The 20,190-nt window shown below is 55.3% G+C and overlaps 1 protein-coding gene across 7 annotated transcripts in view; it reads right to left on the bottom strand.

Moving 5' to 3' along the window:
- Positions 1–20,190, bottom strand: part of Adcy7 (adenylate cyclase 7) — a 54,542-nt gene that overhangs the window by 17,825 nt on the left and 16,527 nt on the right. For 6 of the 7 annotated variants that reach the window (XM_040735397.1, XM_040735399.1, XM_040735401.1 and 3 more), the window contains exons 2-7: positions 4,289–4,699; positions 2,844–3,047; positions 1,766–1,933; positions 952–1,101; positions 538–686; positions 68–179 (exon numbers count right to left, since the gene is read on the bottom strand). In XM_040735397.1, coding sequence (XP_040591331.1) covers positions 68–179; positions 538–686; positions 952–1,101; positions 1,766–1,933; positions 2,844–3,047; positions 4,289–4,459 — 954 coding nt within the window. In that variant the 5' untranslated portion in view covers positions 4,460–4,699. Of the gene's footprint in view, positions 1–67; positions 180–537; positions 687–951; positions 1,102–1,765; positions 1,934–2,843; positions 3,048–4,288; positions 4,700–16,430; positions 16,570–20,190 lie in introns of those variants that run through there. The other variant, XM_040735398.1, reaches the window with a different exon arrangement.

The raw sequence follows: 20,190 nt of genomic DNA, 5'->3' as shown, positions 1-20,190 counted from the left end.
AACCCACTCCCTGCTCACGAAGCACGGGAGTGAGGCAGCGGCAGGTCGACGGCGTGCCCACGCTCACCTTGGCAATCTGGTCAAACTTCCCGAACAGCTCGTTGAGCACCACCACCAGCTCCTTGGGCGAGCAGTCGCTGGCCAGCCGTGTGAAGCCCACGATGTCTGCATACAAGATGCTGGTCCAGGGGGACAGAGCTTGGATCAGATCCCTTTTCTCCTCCACTCGGCTGTCCAGCTAACGCACACGGACTGCTGTGATTCTGGAGGGACCTCGGGTCTCCTTCCCCTAAAAGCACCCTAGCCCTTAAGAGCCTTGCTCTGATTCTCCCCATGAAGAAACAAGGAGAGCTCTTGCCCAGCAAGTGCAAGGCCCTGGGTTCAGTTCTCAGCTCCAGAAAAAGAAAGACAAGAAACTAAGGCTCAAAAAGGTCCTGACCTCCAATCCCTATATGGACTGAGGCTCCCAACAGCACTATCCTGCCTGCCCAGGGCCCGAGGAGTGGTGGCCGAATTCTCAAAGGATGCCTTGCCCACCTGACATTCTGGTGCCGTTTGACGTAGAGGCTGTGAAAGTTGTTGTCAGGCATGTGACGGTGGTCACCACCCTCTTTGAGGCGCTCGATGATGGCCAGCTTCATGCCCATGGATATGTGAGCCGGGAGCACGGAGAGCAGCAGGCTCTCCTGGCACAGGAGGCAGACCAGTGGGAGGACGGTGGAGACAAGCAGAGTGTTAGCAGGCCCTAGGCTAGCCATCCGGATGTCATCCTTCCCATGCCCATGATGCCATGTTTCCTGCTGGGTTATATGTACACAGCATCACCCTGTTGGAGCACATGCCCTCCCTGCCGCCAAAGCTGCGAGCACTGAGACCCCGAGGGACCGGCCACATGTGCAGCACTTGGCCCAGTGGAGGGAGGAGGAGGGAGGTGGCCACGCAGGTCCCTACCTGCTGGCGCTTCTCCACACGCAGCTTCCGGCGGATCTGGATGCACTTGACAGTGTAGATGAAGAGGTCCCGGGAAGCATCCTGAAGCTGGTGCTTGTGGAAGGCACCCGTGAAGTTCCCGCCCAGGAGGATAATGGCGTTGGCCAGGAGCTGAGGGCAGCGGAGGGCACGCTCGTTCACCATGAACCACAGCAGACATGGTGGCGTTTGTCCCCACTGTCTGACCCAAATACTCTTCAAGTTGTCATTTTTTCCCCTGGGTTAGGCAGAAAACTGAGGCCCAAGGAGGCAGCTGGTTCCCTAATGAGTTGCTACGACCACAGGACCAGAACTTGGGCCTTTGCCCTGCTAAACACATACCTTGTCCGTTTAAGGCCAGGGTACCAGAGTCAGGAATGCCAAGTGCTTCCAAGGAGATGATGGCTACCTCACTGAGCCCCAAACCCAGCCACAGGAGGTACAGCACCCATCTGGCTGTCCAGAGCTCTGGCCTCTCCCCCGGAAGTGGGCATCTAGGCCAGTCAGAAGGAAGACACATCCCTGCACCCCAGAACTGGGGGACCACTTACTCAACAGGGTCACACACACCAAGACTGGGGTGCTCTCAAATAGTCCAGGGCCCTGGGGAGAGATGCTCAAGGCAGCACCTCACCACAGCAGGACCCTGAGCTCAGCTAGGACCCGAGTCCACTAAACCGGAAGTTAAGACAGACCGGAAGGGGCCCTGCCTTCTGCCACAGGTCTGCAAACACGGTCCTGGAGTTCAACCTCCACCAGGTCAGAGCCTGCCCCCACCCAGCTCCGTCGTCCTCACCTGCAGCGCCAGCTGGGCTCCGGACACGGGCTTCTTGAAGGCTCCTGTCACAGCTCCAAACACCAGGAGGTGGGAGACGGTGGAGACCATCCCCACTGTGATGGCTGCCCGGGTGCTGAGGGGCAGGAGTGCGTACACCACAAAGACAATGAACAGGAAGAACGGTACCTGGGGACAGTGCACCCAGACATTCAGCATGGCCCAGGGCCAAGCAGGAGGAGGGGTCCCAGTGCACCCAGACATTCAGCATGGCCCAGGGCCAAGCAGGAGGGGGCCTCAGCCTGTTGTCACCTGGGACATCCCAACCCTGTATGGTGAGGCACAGTGACAGACAGACACCAAGCAGGACAGGAAGACCTAGAGCGCCTTGCTTGTCGTCTGAATACTGAGCTTCTGTCTGTGTCAAAGCCTCAGGTGGAAGGCTGGGATGGGGTGGTCACTGCTGCCTTCCACAGACAGTGCAGCCTCATACCCCCCGTCTGGCCCTCAATCTATGGCTTCATAAGCCTGAGCCCACCGGATCACAGCCTGAGCCCACCTGGTCACAGCCTGAGCCCACCCGGTCACAGAACAAGGCACAGACTGCGATGCACCTGTGACTACCAGGCCAGGCAGGTGCAACTCAACCAAGACCTCCAGCTGTCACCTGGATAGCTAGCCTAGTGAGTGAGCAGCCGTCTCAGCCTTCACCTGGGGATAGGCTGCTCAGGGACAAAGTAACACAGAGGAACACAGAGCCCTAAGCAGCCAGGCTACCGGAGCAAGGGCCAGCCCCACGCAGCTCTTCCTGGCCCTCTAACCCACTGGTGCCTTTTTGACTCCTTGAGTTGGAACTCTGTCATCTCTAACTGAAATGCCAGATTCTATCCAAAAATGCCAGATACCCAAGGGGACACACTGAGAACAGAGCCAGCTTGGGGCCATCTTAAACCCAGTGTCACAGCCTGCTGGGAGGCCATAGCACAGGCCTGCCCTGGCCCACTCCCATAAGCCCCGAGGCCACAAGTAGGCAGACAACTGCTGGTTGCATATCCCAACTGCTTGCACCAAGCCCAGTGACATCGGCTCCCACCATTACCTGCTCCCACGCACAGGCTCCATTCTTCCAGGAGTCCCACATCAGCACGGAGCCGAGCATCATGAGGCTGGCCCAGGTGAGTAGAGCCAAGGCCCACAGCCATCGCCGCACCAGGCACTCAACATACACCAGCACATAGAGAGCCACAAACAGCGTCAGCATGAAGAAGGCAGTGCCCAGGACAGCCTGGTGTCTGGCGGGATCCTGGGTAAGCAAACAGACAGAGTACCCTGAATTTCTCCTGAGGAGCACTCCTCCAGGAGTCCACCCAGAATCACTCCAAGCACCTTCCGGTCTCCCCATCACCTCAGGCCAGCGGGGAATGCCGTCTCTGCTAGCACTGCCTTTCCCAGTCAGCTTGTGCACCCTTACCCTGCCCTAAGAGACCACGCTCCCCTGTGGGGGACCAGCGGAACCACGGGGGCCAGAACAGGGAAAAACCTTAAAGTCCTGGAGGAGAGGACTCTGTGCCTAAGATCTGGCTTTGGAGGGACACGAAGAGCAGGTATCCCACACAGAGGTGGCACTGGAGTAGAGGTGCAGGTGGGGAGAAGGGTCCAGAAGGCAGATGGACCCAGAATATCCTGGGCCCCCACGGACCCTAAGCGTCACCAGGGCAGAAGCAGGGGCACCTCTGGACCACGACAGGAAAGTGGTGCCTGTGCTGTGGCTGCAGGGTCTGCCGTCCCTTTCCACGCCCTGCAGGGCACTGGCTACCGAACCAGAACTCCCTGCAGCCTCTGATATCACCTCAGGAGCTTCTGATTGCATTTACGGCAATCAGCAAGAAAATGAGGAAAGCCAACAGGTTCTCAGCAGTCATACGCTGAGTGACAAACAATTGTACAGGGTCAGTGGCCGCAGCAAAGCAAGCCACAGTCAGGAACGATGCTGGCAATGTCTGCCCTGACAGTGTAAGGACTCCGTTCCAGCGCTTAACAGACTGGCAATTCAAGGCCAGCCTGGGCTACATAATGAGACCCTGTCTCAAAACAAAAAGACAGAAAGGAAAGAAAAGGAAGAGGATTGCAAGGGACAAGAAGAAGGGGGAAAGGAAGAAGCGAGGGAAGGAGAAGGAAGATGAGGAGGAGAAAAAGAAATCTGAGATCGTAGCCAGATTCAGAAAGGAACACAGGGATTGATTGGTGATGTCTGCCATGGTCAGACCAGGGAAGGAAGTAACACACAAGCCTTGACTCAGATCTGTAACAGACTGAATTTCATGGCGGGGGTGGGGGGTGGGGTGGACAAACTGGGGGTGATTTCATACAATTAATTATAATAGCTAAAAATCAACCAGACTTCAAGATCAAATTCAAACTGATTTGTTTTCCACCCACCCAGCAGGTCACAAAGGAAGAAAATGAAGCTTCGGGCAGGCACCACCCTGCTAACGCTTTCCTATCAGAGCAGGAAGGCCAAAGCACCCTAGCCCAGGGCCTTACCTCATGGCTGAAGGTGACGATGACGAGTGCAATGCAGGTGGCCACAGCCACCAGGAGGAGCAAGAGCAACAGCGGCCCGTGCTGGCTGGTGAGGCGATACTTCTCATAGAGCTTTGCCTGGTTGGGGCCTTCCTCACCCTCATTTAGGAAGTAGCGTCCTTTGGCTGGCATCTTCTTCCCCAGCGGCCTGCTCCAGCAGCCTGCTCAGGAGCCCCACGGCCCGAGACACATCTGTCTCCTGACACTATTGTGTGTGGCCTCTCTGAGGCTAGCAGGCAGGGCTGGGCAGAGGCACCCAGAGCCTGCGGCTCCATGGGCACATGGCACCGGCTCCAGCCACTGGGTGTTGGTCACTGCTGTCTTCAGGGTGTCGTCTAGGATGGGCTAACAGGACCTTCCAGGTTCTCAGACCTGTGGAGACAAAGCAGACCAAAAGCGTTTGATGTCTGTGGGCCAAACTAGGGAAGGGCTGGCATGAGGGAAGGCGGGGCCAGGTTCATGTGTGAGCATGTGTGAATTCAAAGTCATTAGAAATGGACTTATGGAGGCTGAGACAGGAAGACTGTGAGCTTGAGGGCATCTGGACTATATAACAAGACCCTGTCTAAGTAAATTCCCAGCCCCTCAGTCACACCAGTCAGTTTCTAAGGGCCACAGACACGCGTGGCCTGTGAGCACTGTGGTGGACGGCACAGACCCACCGCACCTTTGTCACCCTGGAGACTGGCACAGCACACTGCCACCCAGAGCCTGTTTAAGCCACTTCCAGTTTGGTGACCGACTTCCCAGCATACTGTGCGAGGTGCGAGAGTTGGCTGCATACGTCTCTTTTTCTAAGTGGATCTCTAGGGATCCCACAGAGCTTGTCGCTCAGCCTTTCTTCGTTCGCTGAGCTTCAGGAGAGCTACTGCCAGATCAGACGAGCATGGCGTAGGATCTGGTTTAACCTCTGCTCTATTCCCTGGGTCCCTGTGTGAACAACACTCTCTGGGTGCCTGGGATTTAAGGACAGCGTCAGGATCCATATGGCTTGGGGAGAGCAAGGGCCTCAGGTTCTTCCTCACGGCCAGCTTCAACCCAGGCAACCCCTGTACCTGACTGTGCTGAGTATCCACAAGACAGCGTGTTTTCTTTCTTTTTATTTATTTAGTTAGATTTTTTGTTTTTGTTTTGTTTCGTTCTGTTTGTTTGTTTGTTTGTTTTGAGACAGGGTTTCTCTGTGTAACTCTGCCTGTCCTGGAACTTGCTCTGTAGAGCAGGCTGGCCTCAAACTCAAGAGACCCACCCACCTCCCGAGTGCTGGGATTAAAGCCATGTGCCACCACTGCCCGGCTTATTTTTATTTTTAATTATGCTTGTGGGAGAGTGCGTGTATGCTACATGTATGCAGAGGCCAGAAGAAGGCATCAGATGCCCTGGAGCTGGAGTTACAGGCAGTTGTGAGCCACTTAGCGTGGGCTATGGGACTGGACCCAGGTCATCTGTAAGAGCCCCAAGTCCTCTTAACCACTAGCCATCCCTCCAGTCCAGGTGTGTCTTTCTTGTAGGTTTGTTTCTGTTTGAGACAGGGCCTCACTATGTAGCCCTAGCTGGCCTGGAGCTCGCTTTGTAGCCCAGGCTGGCCTCAAACTCAGAGATCTACCTGCCTCTACCACTCAAGTGTTAGGATTAAACACCACGCCTAGCTTGAGATGTGTTTTTAAAGCGACCCACAGACACAGAGTTTTCTCTGATACAAGGAGTTGAACCCGGAACCTCACATATGCTAGGCAAACGCTCTTTTGTGGGACTATAGTCCCATGTCTCTTTCTTCTCTTGAGACAGGATCTCACTAAGACACCCACGCTGGCCTTGAACTCATTCTGTAGCCTAAGCAGGCCTTGAACCTGCCATCCTTCTGCCTCGGTCTCCTTTTCCACTGGTATTACAGGTATGTACCAGCGCCTGACCCACTTAGCATGCAAGCCCTACCTCATAGGACAGAAAGCATAGTCAGCGAGGGACAAGGCAGCCTTTACTACAGGTGGACTCCAGGCTGGCTGTGCTCACCACAGACCCCTCTACACCCGTCAACACAACCGTGTATTCCCAAAGGGTTTCTCGGACACACTTGTGATGTGGCAGCTCAAGCTAGTGCCTTGTGGCAGAGGCTATGACAATACTCTTGCTTGTCAACTTGACTACATCTGGATTCAGCTAAAGCCAAGCATCTGGGCACACCTACAAGGGACTTGTCCTAATTAAACAATCTGAAGTGGGAAGGTCCTCCTCTGATCTGGATCTTTTAAGGTGGGAAGAGCCACCTCTAATCTGGGTCACACCTTCTGGTGGCAGCCTATGTAAAGGACATGGGAGAAGGAAGCTTGTGCTCTGTGCCTGCTTGCTCTCTGGTCCTTTCCTCCACTGGCATTAGAGCCGACTTCTTCAGGGTTCCAGAGTATACTGAGGACCAGCTGAGACATCCAGCCTCGTGGACTAAGCAACTACTGGATTCTTGAACTTTCCATCAGTAGACAGCATTGTTGGACTACATGTAAGTCATGCTAATAAATCCCGTGTGTGTGTGTGTGTGTGTGTGTGTGTGTGTGTGTGTGTGTGTGTGTATGTCCCCGTCCATACATATATCCCATATAAACAATGTATTCTAATACATTTTATATTTCTATACATCCTAATAAATCCCATCTACATTTTTTTCAGTCAGTAAGTTCTGTTCCTCTAGAGCAGTGGTTCTCAACCTTCCCAATTCTACGACCCTTTAATACAGTTCCTCATGTTGTGGTGACCCCTAACCATAAAATTATTTTCATTGCTACTTCATAACTGTAATTTTGCTCCTGCTATGAGTCATGATGCAAATAGCTGATATTCATATCTGATATGCAACCCCAGTGAAAGGGTCATTCAACCCTAAGAGGTCACAACCGACATAGTGAGAACCACTGCTCTAGGGGTCTTGAGAATCCTGTCTAATACACTGGCTGACCTTACCAACCCACAAGAGGAAAAGTAAGGGGTTGGAGAGATGGCTCAGTGGTTAAGATTGCTCTTCCTGAAGACCAAGGTTCTATTCTCAGAACCCGCATGGAAACTCACAACTGTCTGTGACTCCAGTTCCAGGGGATCCGACACCCTCACACAGACATATATCAAAGCAAAACCAAAATAAAAATAAATACATTATTTAAAAAAGAGGAGAAATAAAAACAGAGCAAGCACACACAGACTCCACCTGGAGGCAGCCGCCCTATTGCAGTAGAAGCCTCACATAGAAGAGCCATCTTGCACCAGGAACTGGTGACCCCCTTTAGGAAAGCCTCACTTTGAGGAAACAGGGTAGAGGACACAGGGTGGGCAGGCTGTCGGAGAGGTCACAAAGGGCAAAAAGCCAGCTGCCAGTAGAAGCTTCAAAGAAAAGTGTCCAGGAGGGACCGAAGCCCTCAGTGACTAAAGTGCAGGATCCCAGGGAACCTGCTCAGTGCCTACTGCTGTGAGGCCCTGGACACTCCTCCAGCCCTGCCTCCCTCAGGCCCAGAGTCAGAAAGGAAAAGGCCTAGGGACTTGGGACTGCACCCAAGCAGCTGTCCACAAGCACCTATCTAGCCAGGGGTCCTAGGCATGAGCCCAGGTTTCCTAAGGGCCTACAGCAGTATGCATACTACAAACTGCTGTCTAGGAGAGTGCCGTCTCCCACAGTCAGCATGCAGCTCCCTCATTTGCCTCTTCTTCTCTAGCTAGGCAGGCCATTCTCAGATCCACAGGAAGCGCTGACTAAGCACCAGTTGCATGTGCCCGGCCCTAAGCTGTGGGCAGCAGAACAGGCAGGGCCCATCCCTGAGCAGCGCCCAGCTCCGCAGTACCTGTACCTGCACACACAGTCAAACATTTCCTCACAGGTGCAGAGCTGAGCCCAGACAGGCACAGCAGCGCGCCTAAGATCACACAGCTGGAGGTGCTTGCCAGAAGGACTGGGATTCAAACCACAGCTCCTGGGCCCAGGCTTCTCCACTGCCACTCTAGGGGACAAAACCAAATGCCACAAGCACGCAAACTGCAGTCCTGGCTGGCCCTCTGTCTCAGTGCCAACCACCAGTGGATTGGGACTGCTGGACTGGGAAACCTCAGACACCAATGGCTGAGACAAGTCTCCAGAGACACTCCTCGAGGCAAAGCCGGGCTGTGGGCCGCCAGGACACATGTGTGCGGTGTGAGAGTACGCATGTGCACACTCCCACACATGCTCCTGCCTCCTCTGGTCCCAGACATGACCTGTCTCCCCAAGAACAAAGCCAGGCTGAGGAGCTGTCCCAAGAGCCACCACCCCACCCCCGAGCCCATGGGAAGCCAGGCCTGGTAAACATTTTTATTTGTCAATCGGGCAACAGTGGCCGGGCATGGACGTGGGCAATAGGGTGCAGCGGGCACCAGGATTCAGCCCACCCAGGGCTCTTATTCGGTCCCTGGAAGAGCTAAGGAGAGGAATACAAGACTACATCTGGGAGCAAAGCTTCCCTCTGGCCCACTGAGAGGGTCAGGAACCACCAGCAGCAGCAGCCGCTTCAACAGGCCAGCTCCACCCTGAGCCAGTTCCAAGGCTAGACCCAGACACACGGCACCAGCACAGGGTTCAAGGCTCCTCCGTAGACCCACGTCTTCCTTCCAGCTGGAGACTGGGAACCCTCTGTCATAGCTCCCCCAGAAGCTCGGGCGGCTGGACTGAGGCCATGGTCCCGTGGGCAGGAGCCCGCGCTGTGCAAGCATGGGGACCTGAGTTTAAATTAAACAGCTGGGGGTGGTCTCGCACTCCCCTGAAAACCCAACACTGGGAACTGTGCAGAGATCTCTGGGGGCCTTGTGATCACCAGCCCGGTCCAAATAACAAAGGGCCCCAGGCCCGGTGAGAGGCCGTCCTTGGCTCTGCACGCTTGCCCGTAGGCCGACTGATCCCATTTCCTAGGTGTGGGAAATGAGCTACAGACAGACGCAGTCACTGTCACGGTCACACAGCTAATGAGACGGACAGCTGTGATTTGAACACGGGCCGTGCACAGCCCTCTCCTCAGCCTGCCTCTCACTCTCACAGAACTAACCACCAGAAAGTCCCTAATACCTCAAGGCCGACCCCTTCCCTGCCCCATCCCATAAGGCCAGGACACCATGGCAGTATAAAAGGGGAGGGGCTAAGTGGAGGCCATCGGACACTTCCCTCTGCCCTACGGGGGCAGGGAACAAGGCCAAGCAACAGGATCCAGCAGGGGTGCCTCATCCAGGAAGCCCTCTGAACCACACACGCATTCCTTTCTCGTACCCCAGGCAGGGCTGGGACCTTCTCACCAATCCTCGCCAGGGGTGCCCATGTTCCTGAGCCAGAGAGTGATAGGAGGCAGGAGGCTGGGACGTCAGAGACGGGCACAGGACTGGGCCTCCAGGCTGCCTGGGAGAACCACCCCAGTGGTTCTAAACCACCCATGCTTGCGTCCACTTCCTTACCTAGGCAGAGCTGGCAGGAACCCCAGTCCGGCTTCCTCAGAGAGCCTGGAGCTGCAGAAGGCTTGGGGCCCTGGTGTCCTCAGAAGAGGGAAGTGGGGGCCATGAGGCATGAGGGCTCCTCCTCTGTAGGCCTAGGAGGAAGAGAGGCCCCAGCAGGCCCTGGCCCCACCCCTGCCTGGTAATCTACGCCCGTCACACCCACCACAGACCCTGTTCCTAGGCCTCAGTGGGGGCCGCTGGAGAGCACCACCACCCTCGGACGCCCCATTTGCTGAGGTCTCGTTCTAAGCCCCCTCCTTCAGAAGGCCCTGGGCTTCATGAGCATGCTACTAGAAGTGTCGGGGCACCCAGGAAACCAACCGCAGGACCAAGGGATCCCACCTGAGGGCCTCTCCCCTTGGGCCTCCCTCCCCAGCTTGGTCTTGGCCCTGGAGCCCTGAGTGTCATGGCTTCCATGCTTCCTTCCTGCTCAGTATGTGCTGGTCAGACTCCAGTACTGGCCTCCTCGGCGGGCCCAGACCGGATGCTTTCCTGTCTGTCCTACAGCTGGCCCCAGCTAGTCTTTGTGAAGTAAGCCTGCAACCATGCAGGCTGGGGATGCAGAGCCTAGGAATGACCGTGGAAAACAAAGAAAGCAGCCATCAGCTAAAAGCAAGAACGCAGGGGCTCCCCTTGGCAGGGTAGAGAAGCCTGATGTACTATATATGCTCCCAGGTGTTGCAGTTCAACAGCTCTGGACTGGCTGGTGGAGGGGCAGTGTTGCTCACCCTCTGCAAGGGCCCTAACCTGGATTGACATGGGGTCTACCAAGTTACAAGCTGCTGGGCCAACCAAGCCTGCAAGGACAAAAGGGCACATGAGTCCAAAGAAAAGGGTCAACCTAGACCAAGGAAGTCTTTCAGGACCAAAACCGAGCAGTGAGTCCCAACCTGGAGGTTAAGTGCGGTAGGACCAGGCCCCAATACGTCTCCCACCTACCCCCATCTCCAAAGGACAGCAAGCCCCAGGCAGAGCGATCATTTGAGACCCCCAGGGCAGCCTCCTGTCTTCTCTGGATGGCTTCACCCGGCCCCAGGGCCACAGCTGTGGTCCAGACTGTCATCTTGCTGTATGTGACCCTGGGCTAGGCTCTCGTCTGAGCTGGGCCTCAATTTCCCCTCTTTCAAAGAAGCAGTTACAGTAGACCTCTGAGGTCTCTGCTCTGACCTGGGCTCTGCTGGGCCTTGGGTGGAAACTGCCTCAGAGAAGACTCTGAAGGCTAAGGACAAACCGAGGGCAGGCTGGCACCACGCCGTGCTGCCACCCTCCCCTCCCCGCTGCAAAGCAGAAGGCCGTCTCCTCAGTCTCTCTCACGCCTGCCTTTGAAGCCTTTCTCTGTGTATAGGCGGGGTAGGGTTTGGGGTGCCCAGGGAGGTCAGAAGAAAGCATCAGATCTCTGCAGCTCGAGTTACAGCTGTGAACAACCAGAGGCAGGGGCTGGGAACTGAACTTAACCACTGAGCCACCTCTCCAGCCCCTCGCTGTTTGTGACATGGTCTTCCTATGTTGCTCAGACTGATCCAAACTCCAGATCCTCCTGCCTCAGGCTCAGAAGTGCCCAGTGCTGAGGTTACGGGAGAGGGCCGGCACAGCCTCTCTGTTAAAATGCAAATCCATCAGATGTGTTCAGGAATCTGATGAGGACTGGTGGACCCGCCCCCAAAGAGTCATTCATTCATTCATCATTTCACTCACCCCTCGGCATGCATTCCAAACACAGTAGCAGCACCCGAGTGCCAAGCGCCTGGCCATGGCCAGCTGAAACTTTCCAGGACAAGCTCCAAAAGGCAGGGCCGGGCGTTGGTGGTGCACACCTTTAATCCCAGCACTTGGGAGGCAGAGGCAGGTGGATCTCTGTGAGTTCGAGGCCAGCCTGGTCTACAAGAGCGAGTTCCAGGACAGCCTCCAAAGCCACAGAGAAACCCTGTCTCGAAAAACCAAAAAAAAAAAAAAAAAAAAAAAAAGCTCCAAAAGGCAGAGGACTCGGGGCCTCCACATCGTGTCTGGGGACTCTGCACACAGTGGGAGCTAGGCAATGTGCTCACTAAACGACCCCGCCTCTTGTTTTAACGTTTTTAAAGGTTTATTTATGCATATGAGTGTTCTATTTGCATGTACGTACGTCTACATGCCAGAAGAGGGTATCAGATTCCACTATAGATGGTTGTGAGCCACCATGCGGTTGCTGGGAGTTGAACTCAGGTCCTCTGGAAGAGCAGCCTGTGCCCTTAACCTCTGAGCCATCCCTCCAGCCCTTCTTTAACCTTCTCACTCGTATTTACTTCGTGGTGGGTATACACGCTTGTATGTCAGAGGAAACTTGGGAGAGCATTTTTCTTCTTTCACCACACGATTAAACCTAAATCGTCAGTCTTAGTGACAAGTACCTTGACCAGCTGAGCCATCTCACTGGCCCTGTCCCCACCTAGTCCTCCAAACCCTGCTAGTCATGATTCATTCTTTTAAACCATGCCCTCGAGCCCCTTCCACCCTTTAGAATGGAAACACTTTCACACCCACGATCAACAGAGCTCTGATCCCCTTTCACTTGATAAGGAAGAACAGAAACAGGAAGTCTAAGGGCCTGGGGACCTCACTGATGCTGGGCCCAGCCCACACAGCAGTTCAGGAGGCTGCCTGCTGGCTTCACTCTGCACAGGGCCTCACCCAGACACTGAGTCTCTGTGATGGTCTGACGCTAGGAGAAAAGACGCTGTTTCCCTAGCAACCTAGAGAACAGCAAAACCAAGCATGTGAGTCTTACATGAGGACGCCTCAACCAGCACAGGACGGGTACTAAAGAGGGCGAGAGCCCACACAATTGCTCTCATGTCAACGCTCGCACAGCTAGGGCTTTTTGTTTTGGTTTGTTTTGTTTTTTCAAGGTATGGTTTCTTTGTGTAGCCCTCCCTGGCTGTCCTGGAACTTGCTGTATAGACCAGGCTGGCCTCAAACTCAGAGATCCACCTGCCTCTGCTCCCTCCCAGGTGCCAGCACTAAAGACGTGCTCTGCCACTGCCAGGCAGGCTAAGGCCTTCCCAACCCAATCCAAACTCAAGAGCCATAAAGAGAAATTCAAACATTTAAATAAACAAAATTTACTACTTGATTAGAAAAAAAAAGAATAATCAACAGAAGAACTACACATGAGAGAAATATTTTACAACCACATTGCCGGGAGCTAACCTCCCTCATAAGTGAAGAACACCTACAAATGAAAAAGACCAAGAATGAGGGAAGATCACAAACCCAAAGGTCAGAGAAAAATCAACTCAAACAGCTTTTAAACATTTGGGGGGAAAATGACATCACCTATACTAGATATAGGAAATGCAAATTAGAACTACCATGAAAAACTATTTTACCTGTCTGATTGGCAAAGATGAGGACACATGGTGAAGTCTGTGAAATGGGAACTCACGATTACTCCTGGCAGGTATATGTGTCAGCTACATACACACACAGACACCTTTGGACTTAGCAAATCCTACTGCAATAATTGATTGTGCATGTACTCTTGCATGAGGGCAGGGACACATACAAGATTCCATGTTCCAAGCCAGGCAGTGGTGGCGCACGACTTTAATCCCAGCACTCGGGAAGCAGAGGCAAGCGGATCTCTGTGTGTTTGAGGCTAGCCTGGTCTACAGAGTGAGTTCCAAGACAGCCAAGGCTACACAGAGAAACCCTGTCTCGAAAAACCAAAAAGCAAACAAACACAAAAAACAAGAACCAAGATTCCACGTTCCATTGCAAATGACTGAAAGTGTGTCTACTACTCTAGGCTGGCACAGCACATCTTTGTAGATGTAGAGCAGGCGCAGCTGTCCATGGCATGCACAGCTCCCTGTGAAAACTCTACAGAGTCAACGGCATGCCTGCTAGATAAACACTAAACTGGAGCATGTTTCCCCTCCCACCAAAATCCACTCTGGTCTCGGTTCTCATTCTTACCATCTAGTTCCGTTGACATTGCATGTGCAACTATAAAAAAGCCTTAATAGAGGGGGCTGGAGAGATGGCTCAGTGGTTAAGAGCACTGGCTACTCTTCCAGAAGACCCCAGTTTGATTCCCAGTACCCGCATGGCAGCTCACAACTGTCTCTAACTCCTGTTCCAAGGGATCCGACACCCTCATACAGACAGACATTCATGCAGGCAAGACACCAGTGCACATAAAATAAAAATAAGTAAATGTTTTTAATAGAAAAAGTGACCCCTGGCTCTGTTGGACACAGCTGCACGACTGCTCTATGCCTCAGTTTCCTCTTTTGGAAATGGAGAAGAGCAGTCTGACCTCAAGGCTTAACGAGGGTTCCATGGGGTCATGAAGGGGAGGTGCTGAGCCAGCATCTGGCACAGAGTGAGGAGAGCTGCTGGCTCTGCTACCACAGCAGCAAGAAGCATCAGGAAGAACCCCACCTCCCGTCTTGTCCAAAGCCCACAGCGCTGGCTCCTGGGGAGCACAGGGCAGGAGTCACCTCCTCAAGCTGCCTTTTGGGGTCTCAGGCAGCAGCAGAGCTGACACCTTGGGTCAAGTCCAGTTGGACCCTGAAGAAGTGGCCATAGGGTGACTGTGGGAGGGGCTGAGGATGCTGGTATGAGCTGGGGGAGCTGGCAGGTGACATCCCAGAAAGTGCTGGACCCTGCCCTAAGCCAGAGTCCCAGGCTTGCCGACAGACCGAAGTGCTCTGCAGCCTCTGGACATGACCATGAGAAAAAGTGTCTTTTCTCAGAGCCTCCAGCTCTCAGGGAGCCACGGCTAGCCTTGACGCACACCTCTGGGATCCTAGCCTGTGGTCCAAGGCTCACTGCCTGGGGTGGTGGAGATTCGAACTCAGCCCTGCCTCATTCCAAGGTCCAGCGCCCCCCCCTCTCTTAAATTCAATGTATTAATTTTTAACACTTTATTTTTTACTTTGATGTGTATGGGTGTTTTGCCTTCGCGTGGTATGTGCACCGTATGTACACCTGTTCTGAGACCAAAAAAGGTTACCTGATCTCCTGGATCTGGAGTTACAGATGCTTGTGAACCACCATGTAGGTGCTGGGAATTGAATCTGGGTCCTCTGAAAGAGCAGTCAGTGTGTGCCCTTAACCTCTGAGCCAACATGCCAGCCCTAAATTCAATTTAATCTTATGTGCGAGTGTTTTTGCCTGAATGTCTATGTGCACCATGTGGTGCCTTCAGGTCAGGTTTCCGATCTCCTGGAACTGGATTTATGGATGGTTGTGAACCTCCGTGTGTGGGGGGGGGGGCGCTGGGAATCAAATACAGGTCCCCTGTGAGAGCAGCAAGTGCTCCTAACCGCTGCGCCATCTCTCCTGCCCCCAGGCTCATTCTAAACGGTTCGCCTGCGTTCCTTGACGAGTACTGTGCCAAACAAGACAGCCACACAAAGCTATGCGCTCCTCCACCGTGGCCCGTCACGGGCAGTGCCGGGTTCAGCTCGTCCTCTTCCCTTTAAAGTCCCTCTCCTTTGGAGCAGGTCAGCATCCCTCCCACACTGCAGCAGCCATTGACGGCCTCTCTGCACCCATGGAATGAACTTCCTGTAGGAAACCTTAGCTTTAGTCTCCCAGTCCCGACTGGGAGCTCCGCCCCCCAGAAAGTCTCCTCAGGTCATGGTGGCAGCTCCCCAGGAGCTCCTCAAGGCCAGGGGTCCCAGTGCCACCTGGGTCTGACAAGGTGGGGGGAGACCCTCCAGGGACCCTGCCTGACTTGGGTGAAGGAAGAAGGAAGGGAGAGAAGCAGTCAAGGGCATGGGCCTGGGCTCTGTGCCTCTCCTGGGCTCAGTAGTTGCCCTCAGGACGTTTCCAGGTAGGGACACCTTCTTCCCCTGGGACAGGAAGAAAGAAGATGGCTCCCAGTGCCCACGTGCCTCAGTTTCCAGGCCAGACCCGACAAGGAACAATACTCTAAACACAGTTCAGCTCCACTTTCTCCTACCCAGCCTCATGACCCAGGCAATTCTTAACCCTCTCCAGGCCTGGTCACTCCAGGGTTCCCAAGCTTCTGCCCTGCTTTTCCAGAAGAGGGATCATAGGAGTGAGCAGCCTGTCCCACCAGAACTCAGCGGGCCACCTGGAGAGTCCATCAAGGCCTCTGTCCCAACAGCAGCCTGAAGCCACCAGCTGCCTCAGAAGCCCAGCAGCCCCCACAGCAAGCTCCAGCTGTGGAAAGACCTCCTTAGCCCCAGGTCCTGAAAGCCTCACCTCCCAGACTTCCTGAGACCCCTGTCAAGGCCAAAAGGACCTGTCCATAACGGGGGAGGGGCAGGCCTGAGAGCCGGAAGCGCTAGTCTTCAGGAAAAGCAGCATCCCCGCCCCCACTCCCCACCCCTGTCCCCTAAACCACAGCCCGACTTCCGGAGCCACGGGCTCAGACACCCTCCCATAGCAACCTGAAGCCTGGGCAGCCTCCTCTGGCCCCTGGGTCCTTCCCCAGACTCCAGCCTTCCAGAGCTAGGCTGTAGGCTACATGCTAAAGGCACACATGAAGGAGCCTCTGTCTCAGCAGGCCCTGCCCCCCAAACCCTGGCCTCTCCAGGGGACGATCTTCCAGGGCCCCTGGCCAGCACACAAAGAACACCAAGCTGGTCCCCCTGCTTACCCCAGCCCAAAACTCGGCAACTTCTCGGGTCTTCCTGGTGGCTGTGGGGTTTGACTGATTTTGCTTCCCCAAATAAGCTCCACCCTCTCATCATTGGGTCTGGGAGGCCTGAAAACGATGCTCGTCGCCCACCTCCCAGCACGCCCAGCCAGCCAGCTCCAGCCCTGCTGAGCCAGCTCTTCCGGAAAGACCACCCAGTTCCTCCCACCTGGCTTCAATGCCCATGTTGGCTTCCTCCAAGGCTGCCCCGCCCATAAGTGCCGCCTCAAAGTCTACGCCATTGGGCTATACACTGCTCAGCATCTTGCCTAGCAGGCATGCAGACCCTGCTCCACTCTGCGTTAGAGTCAGCACCGCGTGGGCAGGCCAAGCGTGGGGTCCCATCTGACCTGTAAAGCCACCTCGTCGGCCTACCAACGCTGAAAGCAGGAAGGGGTCCACCCTGCCACCCAGGCCCCCAACGCCATCACCAACTGCTCTCTGGACTCCTGCCCTCCACCAGGCCCAGGGTGAAGTGCTGAAACCACAAGCAGCAAAACAACACATGAGGAGAGGGAGGCCGTGTGATGAACTTGCTGAACGAGGAGAGGAAACGGAGGGTAGGCAAGGTGCAGCGTGTGCCCACAATGGCAAACCAGCAGAGCCCAGAGGGTGAGAGTGCAAATTCTGAGCTCAGAGTCACGGTGTGGATCCCTCTCCACCCCGAAGGTGCTGTGTGGCTTTGGGCATGTTTATTAACCCCTCTGGGCTCCAGTCTCCTGATACAAAGAATGAACTGGTAACGGTACCTAACTATTAGTGGCTTCTTACAGGAGACAGTACACGGAGGCTGGAGGGATGGCTCAGCCGTTAAAGGCTAGGCTCACGACCAAAACTGTGAGATAGTACACAGTCAGTACTGTAGCCCCGCAGGGTCATGCCAGCCGACTCTACACATGAGGCTGGCAGCCCCTTGATGTAGAAGGACCAGGAATATCTCCACAGGGGTATCTGTCTCACTGCCTGAAAGCCCCGCCCTCCCCCAAGTGGCTCTCCTCCCTTATTCCCCTGATATGCCAGTCCCGCCCCAAGCCCCTCGGTGGCATCACTGGAATCACCGTGCATCTCCCCAAGGGCTGAGTGGTGGCTCCAGGAAGTCTGGGTGTTTCAAAAGAGGCCACCCCCCATCAGTCAGGCCCCATTAGAGCGGACCTCCCGGCTCACTTCAAAGAGCTCCTCCTTCCCAGCTAGATGCGCCCCCCAAGACAGGTATGGGGAGGGAGCAGGGCCAGTCAGCCTGCTGCAGAAGAGGATGCGCTGAGGCCCCGAGGAGGAGGTGACTGTCCCTGGAGAACGGGGACAGGGACAGACACACCCAGCAGGTAGGCCCCAAGTCCACATTCTTCTGAGCGGGAGACTAGGAGACAGGCCCAGGGACAGGGCTGTACCCTCCCGCAGTACTTGCCAGGGAAATGCACGCTGGCCTGGTGACTACAGAGTCCAGTGGCCTGGGCTCTGGAACCCTGCCTGTTCCCACTCAGCCAGTGAGAAGCACCAGGACACGAGACTAAGCCACGTCCAACTGGGCCGGGGCCCTGCAAACCAGGTGACAGTCAGGTTCGGGGCTCCAGAAGCACTGTTGGCACCCCTTCCCTCCTTCAGGGGGTACCGTGTTCTCCAGACCCCAGCCTGCCATTATGCAAAAGGGGCACGACTGGCTTCCAGGAGCCGGGCCTCCGTTCCAGGACCACGGCCACTCCGTTAGGTCCAGCCGGGTGCTGATGCCCGGGGAGGAAGCGAAGAAGGTGACCCTGGAGGTCCAGAAAGCACTGCTGAGGAAGGGGGCAGAGTAGCAGAGACTTCAAAGAGTCCTCAGTTGCGGGGAGCTCCTTCTAGTGGCCAGCCACGGGTGGGGATGAGGGACAGGGATGGAAGACGTCCAGTGACCACAGGAACCTGCCACAGAAAGGGGGTTGACCAGAGCCAAGGGTAGGAGGCAGCTGCCACATGGATGGACTTAGAGCAAACGCACTGAGATCCCTTCTTGCTGGACCCCAGTGTTCCTGAAAAGGAGTACCAGCCAAGTAAGTGCACGCATGCAGTGTGGGTGGAGAGACTGCACAGGCAAACAGCAGGACTTGACGGAGGCCTGGGAGGCTGACGGATTGACCTCCGCAGGGGAGAAACTGGCCTCACACTATCAGAGGTCTCAATCTGGTGGACTTCTTACGGGGTCCAGATGGCCACTCCTCGTCCTATGCCGACCACAGGTTCACTCCGTTCTACTGACCCGGCACCTAGACTATGGACAGCCTGCCAGGACAGCGATGGCAGCAGGAAAGCCCTGTTCTAGGTGTCCCTGGAGAAGGCCAGCTGGGGAAATAGAGCTCGGGGGTCTGAACCAAGATTGGCGAAACCCAGCCGTGACGCAATGCTGAAACACTGAGCAGCGGCAGGTTAGGCCGGATGCCTGTGGCTAGCTGGAGGTGCTGTGCCAGCCGCATCAGAGGACAGAAGGCCAGTGGACAGGAGAGAGGCCATGAAACATCCCTCCCCCAGCAGCAGAATCGGATGCTTACAAGCCGCCATCGGAGCATGTTCTGACCCTCGTATTTACCTGCCTGGTGCCACCAGCCCCATCTTACAAGTGAGAAAACAGAGGAACAGAGAGAAAAAGTGACTTACACAAGGGACACCAGCTAGCCTGGAGCTTCCCACTGACCCTGTGTACCACCCAAGGTCGGGGGAGAGCACCGTGACATGATAATGACCAGCATTTCTGGAGCACTAGGGACCAACAGCAAGCCACTGCACAGCGGAAACAGGCTTCATTCCTTGCTGGCCCTGTAAAGTAGGGTTCTACTAGCATGAGGGGTGGATAGCCTGATGACCCCTTCCTGTGGCACTGATCAGATGGGGCTGGCTTGCGAATCAAACTTATTCCCGGTCTGGTTCTGCACAGGCCTGTCTAGCTCAGTGAGTGCTTCCCCCTTGAGGCCTGAGAGGCTTGAGCAGCGGCTACTGTGACATGGCCTGCTCAGTGACCCTTCTGCTGCTCCCAGGAAAACCGAGATCATTCTCCAGCCAGGCTAAGCAAAGGGGGCAGCGGGGTCATCTGCTCAGTATGTAGGACCCCACAGCTTTGTCTTCCAGGGCAGAAGGAATGAAGGGCCGCACCAAGGGACAGACTGCCTTGCTGCTCAGGTGGAGTGACAAGGATTCACCGTGCTGGTAGAGCTGTCTGCTGAAGCTGGACACGGCATCACGGCCGAGAAGGCTCAGCCCAGCTAAGGACGCAGGTGGGCAGGCATATGCAAAGTCCCGTGTCACCCACCGTCTCACAGTGGGTTCAAAGACAGCAGTCACACTGCACAGGGGCCTCTCTGAGGAAGCTGACTCTCCAGCTGGCAGGGAGGCCACCACCATTAGTTCCCCCACTGGCCCACAACAGAGTAGTCCTCTGCTCTGACCCTGAACCTCACCAGAAAGGAATCGGTATCCTGACTACATTCTCACCCCCAAGCATGGTGGCCCCTTGTAGTGCACAGGCAGGAACTGCAGGAGGGAGGACTTGACCCAAGACGACACAGACCCTAGCCTCTGACCGCACACGGTCAAAGAAATGATCACAGACTGTAGGGATGCTCACTTGTCCTTCAGACAGGGCCGAGATGGACCGTCTTCCTTCCGAGAGGTCACTCTGCCTTCACCCTTGCCATGTCTGCCTCCATTCCCTAGAGCCCCAGGACCAAGTCCTGGTATGGAGGCCTTTACAAAGCCC

The sequence above is a fragment of the Mesocricetus auratus genome, unplaced genomic scaffold (assembly GCF_017639785.1).
Source record: "Mesocricetus auratus isolate SY011 unplaced genomic scaffold, BCM_Maur_2.0 Super-Scaffold_100045, whole genome shotgun sequence".
Lineage (NCBI taxonomy): Eukaryota > Metazoa > Chordata > Mammalia > Rodentia > Cricetidae > Mesocricetus > Mesocricetus auratus.
This window is presented reverse-complemented; position numbering and strand designations above follow the sequence as displayed.